The 11389-nt window shown below is 48.7% G+C and overlaps 1 protein-coding gene across 1 annotated transcript in view; it reads right to left on the bottom strand.

The window, feature by feature from the left end:
- rasal2 (RAS protein activator like 2) overlaps positions 1-10393 on the bottom strand; it is a 57004-nt gene extending 46611 nt beyond the window's left edge. Inside the window, exon 1 of the mRNA XM_061085016.1 lies at positions 9911-10393. Within this exon, the coding sequence (XP_060940999.1) occupies positions 9911-10067 (157 nt within the window). The 5' untranslated portion in view covers positions 10068-10393. The remainder of the gene's footprint in view (positions 1-9910) is intronic.
- Positions 10394-11389: the final 996 nt, after the last annotated feature.

Below are 11389 nucleotides of genomic sequence, written 5' to 3'. Positions count from 1 at the left end.
CACGTCTCCGGAGCAGAACCACAGTGTGTCCCATGAGTCCTCAGTGCAGAGACCAGACGCTCTGGACGGACGGACACCAGAGACCAGTGGAGACTAGGGATGGGCATAATTAATCGACGATCGATTAATTGATCATTAAGAATTTCGTCGATGACATTATTTTGTCATCGACGAAATTCTGTTGCGTTCACTGCCAACACTGCGAAGCTATACGTCTCCATGAGCGCATGAGGAGTCCACTGCTCTTCTTCAAGTAGGAGGTCGGGATATCCGAGTTTCCTGAACGCAGCACAGTGAGGATGTTAGCAGCTGTAGGAAGCAGTCCGGAGTTATACTCTACAAGCCCCGCTGAGAGACCAGCAGCTAGCTGCTGAGAGCTAGCTGGATCTAACGGTTCTCGACCTCTCAGTCCGGTTGTTGTCAGGTCATCAATCCCAGAACCCCTCACCCAGACCCGGGTCTCTCCGGGTTCCCTTCCCCGTAGACTGAGTGAGGGAGTGAGGATGCGACAACAACCGGAGTGAGAGGTCGAGAACCGCGAAATCCAGCTAGCTCTAAGCGGCTAGCTGCTCTCTCAGCGGCTAGCAGCAGCGCTTATTTTCAAGTGTAACATTGAACGATCCCGTTTATCTGCCACAAGAGTTGTTCATCTTGTAATAAAGATCTCAATGAGGAAACTCGCTGTGTTTTTTCTATTTTCACTGCATTTTAACAGTCTATAAATAGTGAATTTTAATATAAAATATTAACGATTAAATCGAAAATTCGTCATTAACTCTCCCGACGATCGATTAAGACAATTTCATCGAATGCCCGTCCCCAGTGGAGACGCTCTGGACGGACGGAGCTTCACTTTCCCACCGACGCAGCTCTGAAGCGTTAATGAGCTCAGACCCTTGGCCTTTTGTTCCTGTGTGGGCTTTTATTGTGAAGGGGACGTTTACATATAAAAGGAAAACACACACACACACACACTGTCTTTGTGTATCTGCATTAACTTACTCTAAACTTAATGTTAACATGCGACTTAAATCCAGGTCGTTACTGTGAACAGCTCTGAGAAAGTATATGCAGCTATGTCCTCACAAAGATAGAATTACACAAACAGACAAACACACACACACACACCACTCTGATGAACAGGACACCCTGAGACAAAACACGTATCCTGGCAACAACACAGACACACAAACACACACACAATTAGCCTCCAATTAGCAGTAGCCATTCATTTTCCCATGAAATCTGTGTGAGAGCAGAGCAGTGAATCAGCCCTGTGTGTGTGTGTGTGTGTGTGTGTGTGTGTGTGTGTGTGTGTGTGTGTGTGTGTGTGTGTGTGTGTGTGTGTGTGTGTGTGTGTGTGTAGACCTCAGTGCTCTGTGGTTTTTACCCAGCATGCTCTGGGGCTACTGTGAACTCTGATACTAGCCCTGTGTTCAGTTCCTGCTGACTGACGGCGAGCACTGTGGAGAAACAGGAAGTGAGTCGCTGTCACTCAGCTGCTGATTGGCTCAGCTGGGCAGGGGGGGGGGGGGGTTCTCAGTCATGTGAACAACTTTGTTTCAGAGTCAGTTTGAGACACATCATGAAAACTCAAAGTCTCCTTCTGTGACCCAGAGTCTGAACAGCTGAGGATCCACACACTCAACACTAAAGCATCATGGGAGCTGTAGTTTGAAAACTGGAGGAGACTATTGGATAAATACAAGAAGAGCAAAAGACAATGGCATGTTGTCAATGAATGAGGCGCTTTGGTTGCCATGGTAACACCATTATAGTATTCATACCAGCATTAGCATTAGGTCTGGGTCATGTAGGAGAACATCTGATATGTGATTGTTGAACATCATGATGATGATGATGATGATGATATGATGAAGTATACGGTTTTAAAGTATCTGCTATAGATCGTATACAGAGATCTGTGCAAACCCTGAAATAAAAAGATTATTGTTTCCATTCCAACAACATGTTTTTATTGAAAACACACGTCCCTGATGAAGGTGCACTGAATATTTTTGGTATAATCATGGAGATATTAATCCTAGATTAATTAATTCATGGATTATGATGAAAATAATCAGATTTAATGGAGGACGGTTATCTGGCTTTTACAGGTCAAAGGGCCTGTGGGTCTGCTGAGTTCTGCTGAGTGCTTAGATGTGCTTTTTATAAACCAGTTTTAATAATTCATGCAGCCTGACACAGAAAGGTCACTGATTCATGATGTCAGAAAAAACAGAATTTAAAGCGGATGTTTGTAAAAGTGAAGCAGTGATTTCTCAGCAGGCGTCAGTTCTGCATGAAAACACACGCTCATTATCGTCTGGCTCAAAATATGACATCTGCACGTCAGCCAGTTTTCTACTGCAAACATTCAATAAGCATAAACTAACCTTCCAAACGGCTGCATGTTGGAGCGCTATAGACTCTGAGTGAACAGGCGGATGGTTTCACCTCAGGAAAGTAGAATGAATATGTTCAGATTAGAAAATCTGAACATGAAGCATGTGAAAGAACTGAGATAATCCTGAGATTACACCGAGATCAGATGAAACAAGTCGACAATCAAGAATCCACAGATATGAACTATTAATCCAGGACACCGGCCAAAAACCAAAGATTAAAAGTATTTATCTGTTTACGAAGAATCTTTCTAAAGGTGTCGACAACACAACAAGAAGACACAATACGACACAGGAGCTCGTCCACATTCAGTTTATAATTAATTATAATCAAAGGGATTATAATTAAAGAAACTAACCGAGCTGCGAGTTATTCTCAAACGTGTTTATCGTGTATGAAGCGACTCTGATGAAGGTCAGAGAAATACAACCTGACGTCAGGAGCTGGTAACACCGCAGCTTTCTGCCACAGCCTGAACACAACACAACACAACACAACACAACACCAGGTACACGTGAACCTCTCCTACCAGACTCCGCTCCGTCCCTGAGGCCGAGACTCGGAGCCAGCGAGCGGGTGAAGCTGCTGCCGACGGGAGCCGGTGGATCTGCAGCTGATCCGGTCCCCCTCAGCCCGGGGGTCTCCGGGGGTCCGCCGGTCCCGGGCTCAGACATGGACCTGAGGAAGGGGAGGAGCCTGTGCAGAGAGCCGGGCCTCAGCGGGAATCGTTCTGAGAAGGAGCCGAACCCCGGGAGGCTGACCAGCCGTAGGAGAGGAGGCCGGACGCTCTGCCCTTTGACCTCTGGAGGGGGCGTGTCGGTTGCCCCCGGCGCCAGGCGAGCAGATGTCCTCCACCTGAATCTGCCCAGTAGCTGCTCAGGCCGGGACTCGGACCTCCACCACGGCTTCCTGTGGTGGTGCCAGCGGTACGAGGTCCGGCAGGGAGCCTGGACCGGACCCTGGACCGGAGCTTGGACCGGACCCTGGACCGGAGCCTGGACCGGAGCCTGGACCGGACCCTGGGTGGGGTCTCTGCTCGCTGCTCCACTCATGGTCCAGCACACGCGGCCCCGCCCCCCGGCAGCAGCAGCAGATGGAGGCTGAACAGCTGGTTTCCCGGCAGCTGCACCACACAGAGTCCGACCCGGAGGAGACACCGGTGCTGGTTCGTCCTTCGATCTTCAGCTTCGTCTCACACAGGCTGGTGAAGCTCTTCCTGGGAGGAAGTCGAGTGTCAGATGAAGACCACGTCTCTCATGAGCTCGACCAATCAGGTGCGACCGAGACGGCAAAGCGGCAGCCTGTGGTTTCCCCAGTGAGCCGAAACTGAAAGTCACTGCTTCCTCATGCGTCAGTGAGCCGAGCTCCTGCAGCTGAAGCTCAGAGAGGATCCAAACAGAGCTGGTTCTGATCTGATCCGGAACCATGAGGCCGAGCTGCAGCCGCCTCCCAATCCTGAGTAGGGACGGGAATCAGCAGGGAGCTCCCGATACGATACTATCACGATACTTAGGTGGCGATACGATATGTATTGCGATTCTGTAAGTATTTCGATTCGATATTACGATTTCCTGGGATTTCTTTTGGTTATTTTTTTTTTTTAAATACTGGACCATGGAAAAATGTTGAATCATTCTTTCAAATACAACACAGTCAAATTCACTTAGAGCTTTACATGTTTTATTTCAAATATTAACATTAACTTAATAACTGCCGGGCAGCCAATAGAGAAAATAAATAAAAATGTTCCCAATTATTGTATAGCCCCTGTCAACTGCACACAAACTGACAGATTAAGAAATGTAAGCCACTTAGGCTACTTTTAAACAATTAATAAAAGGTAAATTAAATAGAATGAATAAAGGTTTACTTAAAATATAAACTTTGAAATAAACGAAAAGTAAACAAAGCTAGTGCTTGGGTATGTTTAGATTCTTGTGCAAAAACAAGAGCTGGTCAACATGCTCTGGGGTGATGTTGCTCCCCCAATATATCCAATAAATATGTTTTATAAAAAATAAAAAAATCGATTTGGGAGGCAGCATATCGATTTAAATTCACAAGAATCGCGATTTGTAACAGAATCGATTTTTTCCCCCATCCCTAATCCTGAGCCTCGACCAATCAGAGCAAAGTCTGACCCGAGACTCACGAGGACACGCGTGACTCGTTATGTGTTTCAAGAAGATTTGACTCAGATCGGACTCATTGGTTCTCAGAACTCAGACTCTATGGTCGAGGCGTTCAGACAAGAGGAGGAGGAGGAGGAGGAGGAGGAGGAGGAGGAGGAGGAGGAGGAGGAGGAGGAGGAGGAGGAGGAGGAGGAGGAGGAGGAGGAGGAGGAGGAGGAGGAGGAGAAGGAAGTAGGATGAGGAAGAGGAGGAGGAGGAGGAGGAGGAGGAGGAGGAGGAAGAGGAAGAGGAAGAGGAGGAGGAGGAGGAGGAGGAGGAAGAGGAGGAGGAGGAGGAAGAAGGAGCAATAACAGATGAAAGAAGGAAGAGAATGAGAATGAGGAGGAAGTAGTCGGAGGTGTTGATTCCTCTAACTGTTCTAATGCAAAGGTTTTTTTATTGGCTTTCATTCTGGTATAAAGTGAGATTGTTATTAAAAGGCTCAAAGTTTCTGTATTTTCACTTCTATGATTTCCACCTCTCACTGATCTCGAGCACAGTTAAGGTCCTAAAAGGACAGATTTAGTTTCCATGTGAGACCTGGACGGGGTGAACACACCTGGACGGAGGTCACCATCCACCAACACACTGAACAGAAGAGGAAGAATAAAGATTTATTTACAGGTTATTATGTGAGTGTTTATGAACATGTTCATTTACTGTCGGGATTCAGTGATTTGAAATATTATCAGAGTGACAGAATGAGACGACTCCAGGATCACAGGATAACCTTCTCCTTCCTGTCGGCCCTTCTAAAGCCCCGCCCCCCCGACTGACCCACAGACGTTATCATCAGTCATTGGATCATGAAGCTGCTGGTGTCCACCATGACGCTGCATGTAGGTCAGAGTTAAGACCCAGACCAGCTAAGCTGAGGAGTCCTGGACCTGCACCAGGAGCTTCCTGTTGACATGAGGTCACTCTAACATCACGTCTGACACGAGGTCTTCACTTTAGAAAACACACAGTTTTTAAACTCGACTTCCTGCAACAGTCGAGGAAGTCATCTTTGTTTTTTCTCACTTCCTGGTCAGTTTGGTTTCTACGGAATCGATATCATCCAACTCTGAGCCGATCCCACCTGAGGTCCGGTGCAGGTGAACCTTCTCCTGTAAGACTCCTCCAGTAGAACACACCATCTGGAATCTCGTTCATCTCCTTCGTTCAGCGCAGACGAGCAGACCAGTCCAAACTTCCTGCAGCGGCGTCAGGAAACGACTTGAGGAGCGAGGACAACAGGAACAGGAAGTGAAGTTCACGCCCAGGCGAGGGGTCCAGGTCCTGATGGCCGCCTGCAGCTCAACGGTACTCGTTGGACTTTAGGAAGCAAAGGACGGTTCTGAACCCACAGACCACAACAAGCTCCTAAGAACCCACAGACCACAACAAGCTCATCAGAACCCACAGACCTCAACAAGCTCATCAGAACCCACAGACCTCAACAAGCTCATCAGAACCCACAGACCTCATCAAGCTCCTCAGAACCCACAGACCTCAACAAGCTCCTCAGAACCCACAGACCTCAACAAGCTCATCAGAACCCACAGACCACAACAAGCTCATCAGAACCCACAGACCTCAACAAGCTCATCAGAACCCACAGACCTCATCAAGCTCATCAGAACCCACAGACCTCAACAAGCTCCTCAGAACCCACAGACCTCTACAAGCTCCTCAGAACCCACAGACCACCACAGACCACTGAGCTCTTCTGCCTTGTGTTGCACATTTGCAATACACTTAAACTTTTACTTTAGACTTAATTTTTTACTGCATTTTATTCTACATATTGTTCTGATCTGTAATATTGGAGCAAGCTGGCACAATCATTTCTCATGCATGAGAGCAGAGCCACAGAACTGGGGGGGGGGGGCAGGAAACCAGCAGCCGCCACCTCGAGCTAAAAATAACCAGCAGCTGTAAAGAGAGCAGTAAATCAGAGGCTGGATCCAAGGGCCCTCTGGAATCCTGGGTAAACCCCCCCCCATGAGGCTGATGGACATGTGTTCTCACATCCAGAACACGTCAGGAACACGTCAGAACCTCAGTTCATGATCTGATCTTCTCTCCTGTATCTTTCCACGATGAGTCCTGAAATAAACACCAGTTTATTTTTGACTCGTTTTGTTTCAAAGAGGAAATCCTGTCTCACCCCCCCCCCCCCCCCCCACCCCCCACCCCCAATCCAGATAACAGACACGTTGATGAGGAACTTTCCATTTCCTCTCTGATCGGCCTCCATTGTCCACAGGACCACTTCACCTGAACCAGCTCCCAGGCACCTGGACCACCTTCAGAAGAACTACAGCTGTTTCAGACCTGAGCTGAAGTCCAGATGTGTTCCTCACATGATCCTGACATGTTCCTCACATGTTCCTCACATGATCCAAATGTGTTCCTGACATGTTCCTCACGTGTTCCTTACATGATCCAAACGTGTTCCTGACATGTTCCTCACATGATCCAAACGTGTTCCTGACATGTTCCTCACATGTTCCTCATATGATCCAAACATGTTCCTAACATGATCCAAACGTGTTCCTGACATGTTCCTCACATGTTCCTCACATGTTCCTCACGTGTTCCTTACATGATCCAAACGTGTTCCTGACATGTTCCTCACATGATCCAAACGTGTTCCTGACATGTTCCTCACATGTTCCTCATATGATCCAAACATGTTCCTCACATGATCCAAACGTGTTCCTGACATGTTCCTCACATGTTCCTCATATGATCCAAACATTTTCCGAACGAATGTCTGAGTAAGTGTCTCTGGATCTTCTCCTGCAGCCTCCTGGTAACATGTGTGTAACATGTCAGAGTCCATGTGAGGAACCAGCAGGACGATGTGTGGAAGCTTCCCAGAGAGCGAGTGGACGTGTGGACGAGGTTTCTAACACGTGACGTGAAACCTGAAGAACACAAAGATCTCAGGATGAAGAAGAGGAGCCGGACACGTAGAAGACGAAGACGTCCACTTGGAAACACGAGGAGATTCCAGATCTTCTGGTGATGAGGCCGACGCCGTGTGGAGGAGCTGGAGACAACAACACTGATCTGTCCACAGCAGAGTTTATACGTCATGTCCCGCCTCCTGCTGCTCTACAGGCTCCGCCCCTGCTGCTCTACAGGCTCCGCCCCTCACCTGGATGTTCCCACATGTTCCTGTTTGAACGAGTCGGACACGACAACCTGCTGCTGCTGATACACAAACACTGACTACACAACATGTTTTCCAGAGTCATGTGTGTGTCTCAAACATGAAGAGTGATAGAAACACAATGTTTGTGTGAAGATTAATAAAGAGTTGTGTTTTCTCCTTCGTGCAGCGGCGCAGCATTAACGTCAGATTATGATTCATGAAGCTGTGAGATTTCTTGGTTTCATCCTGATGATTCTGACCGAGTGAGGACGTGTCTGTGTCTGTGGGAAATTTAAATTGACTATTTACAGAGAAAACATAGAACACACAGATGTTACACATACCACAAACACACAAACACAGACACACACTCAGTGACCCGCAGACTCCACAGAGTCGAGTGGACAATAAAAACAGTAACTGAAGAAAAGATCATTCAAAGTCACGAACACACAACAGAGTCCGATACGAAAGGTCACAGGACTTTCACAACACGCCGTTTCCAACATGGCCGCCGCTGCTCATCAGATCCAGTTTGAAGTAAAATTACTTTTCAGTTAAAATCTTCTGACAGGTTTAAAAAGTCTGTTATCGCCAAAAGGATTGAATTCATCACAGGAGCAAAGTGGAGCTAGAATCACTTCCTGTGGGCGTGTTCCTCCGCCAACCAGAGCAGATACCACCCATAATAATATGAGGTCACGGTGACCTTTGACCTCCTACATCTAATCAGTTCATCTGGGTGAACATGGGGCGGAGTTTGATTAGATATCGTGTTCATGAGAGTGGACAGAAACCAGTAACAACACGTCACTGGTTCCAGAGCAGAGACGTGTTTACTCTACGCCACATTTCAAAATGATCTACACACAAAACAAACTTCAGCTCGACAACACAACTGAGACGACAACACAACTCAGACACTTGACCAAAACATGACTCATCATGTGACCAAAACATGACTCATCATGTGACCAAAACATGACTCATCCATGTGAGGGCTCTGTACGGCCAATGACCTCATTCACAGCCTATGACCTCATCGTTAGCCATGACCTCATCGTTAGCCGTGACCTCCCTGCGTCTACGAGCTAACGAGCTAACGAGCTAACGAGGGCCGGACAGTGAGGAGGTCATGAGGTCTTTGTTGAACGTGTGTGAGGCGGGGGGGCGGCTGCGCTGCCTGACCGGTGAGGTCATCAGCACAAACTGGCTGATGACATCACACCCTGCCCGACAGCGGGAGGTCAGACATGTACACAGACTTGTTTCCATGGACACCAGTGCTGCGTTCAGGGTGCGTGGGAACAAACAACGTCTGAATCAACTACTCATTGATTTCAACCCTCTGATAATATTTCTCTGCTCTGTCAATCTGAACGTTAAATAAACATCAGAACAACTCATGAGTCAACAGGAAGTTGATAAACTCTGTTAGATTCACTTTATAAACTCTCGTCTGTGTAGAAATCAGCTGAAACGAGACTTTATCTTAATAAATAAAACTGTTCATTACATTCTAGGCTCAATCCCAGATATTCCATATCCCCTAATACATCATTTCATTAACCGTTCCCCCTTAATTCTCCCTTAAATTACCTATATCTGTGAAAATCTGGGGTTAGTTCCACATGTGGGTTAATCTAATGGATAAAACTATATTAAGTGGTTTTAAAGTCCATCGTTTAAAGGATTCAAGTTTAGATTAGATTGATGTTTTAATCATTCCTGACTTTTCATGTTGAAGTTAAGAGTTTTATCTCAGTGGGTTTTACTGTGGGACATTTCTTAATGTGTGTTTTCAGATCTGAGTTTTGTTGGAATCAAATTTAAAAGACTTTAAATACATAAACATTCAGATTTTAAAGTGACCACGATCATCTTTAATTCATTTAAAACCTGGTTTCAAGTTATTTGATTCACTTTAATGTTAAATCACATTAAAGTGCCTTTAATGAAACTTAACTTAAATGAATGAAACTTTACAATCACACCAATGTGACCTCTGACCTCTGACCTGTGACGGGACCTGGAGGAACCTCGTCCCGGTGTGAGCAGAGAACCTGTCCGAGGAACCGACCCGGAGCCCGGTACCAGCCCCGGACCAGGACCTCGGCCCGGCCCGGGGCTGGTACCGGGCTCCGGGCAACTTCCTCCTCATCCACCGAACCCTGTGCGCTTCTCTTACCGTAGACCCGGAGCCAGCCCTGCTGCTGGGACACCGTGTCCGCCAGGATCCGGTCCACCAGGATCCGGTCCACCAGGATCCGGTCCGCCAGCGGGTCCAGGAGGCTCCGTCCGCCGGGCACAGGCTCCACGTCGCCCGCCACCGAGTCCGGCTCCATGTCCGCCCGAGAAACAGCGAGTTGGTGTCGGGCAGAATCTCCCAAAAGTGAAGAGAAGAACCGGGACAAGAACCGGGAGAAGAACCGGGATAAGAACCGGGACAAGAACCGGGACAGGAACCGAGAGAAGAAGAGTTTCCAAAGCGGGGAAAGTGTCTCCTCCTCCGGCCGCCGACCCTCCGACCCTCCGGGAGCTAGCCGCTAGCCGCGGTCCGGCCCCGGCTCGCTCCGCCTCATGCTGCCGCTCGGCCGGGGGTCTTCCCGGGGAAACGCTTCCGTCCTGCGGGTCCTGGAGGCCGGGGAGCCGCGGTCCTTCCTGCCGGGAACAGGTCGCCCTGGAGCCGCTGCAGAGTCCGAGAGAGCCGCTGGAAGAGAGCGCGGTCCCGAGAGCGCGTGTCCGCTGCTCGTCCCCGCGAGCCCACTCCACAGCCGCGGGCACGAGCCTGACACCGGCCGCGCTCCCGGGGGAGGGGGGGCACGGGGGCGCGCGTTCAGATAAAAACTGATTTAATAATCTATCTAATAAAGTCTCTGACCCTGAAGACCCCTGAAGACCCTTTAGATCCTGAAGAACCCTGAAGACCCCTGAAGACCCCTGAAGGACCCCTGAAGGACCCCTGAAGATCCTGAAGAACCCTGAAGACCCTTAAGACCCTGAAGACCCCTGAAGGACCCCTGAAGACCCCTGAAGACCCTTAAGATCCTGAAGAACCCTGCAGACCCCTGAAGACCCCTGAAGATCCTGAAGATCCTGAAGAACCCTGAAGACCCCTGAAGACCCCTGAAGATCCTGAAGATCCTGAAGATCCTGAAGAACCCTGAAGACCCCTGAAGACCCTGAAGACCCCTGAAGATCCTGAAGAACCCTGAAGACCCCTGAAAATCCTGACGATCCTGAAGACCCCTGAAGATCCTGAAGACCCCTGAAGATCCTGAGGACCCTGAAGACCCCTGAAGACCCCTGAAGATCCTGAAGAACCCTGAAGACCCCTGACGACCCCTGAAGACCCCTGAAGATCCTGAAGAACCCTGAAGACCCTGAAGGACCCCTGAAAACCCCTGAAGATCCTGAAGACCCCTGAAGACCCTGAAGACCCCTGAAGGACCCCTGAAGACCCTGAAAACCCTGAAGATCCTGAAGACCCCTGAAGACCCCTGAAGACCCCTGAAGATCCTGAGGACCCTGAAGATCCTGAAGACCCCTGAAGATCCTGAGGACCCTGAAGATCCTGAAGATCCTGAAGATCCTGAAGACCCCTGAAGACCCTGAAGACCCCTGAAGGACCCCTGAAGACCCCTGAAGACCCTGAAAACCCTGAAGA

The sequence above is a fragment of the Limanda limanda genome, chromosome 13 (genome assembly GCF_963576545.1).
Source record: "Limanda limanda chromosome 13, fLimLim1.1, whole genome shotgun sequence".
Taxonomy (NCBI): Eukaryota; Metazoa; Chordata; class Actinopteri; order Pleuronectiformes; family Pleuronectidae; genus Limanda; species Limanda limanda.
This window is presented reverse-complemented; position numbering and strand designations above follow the sequence as displayed.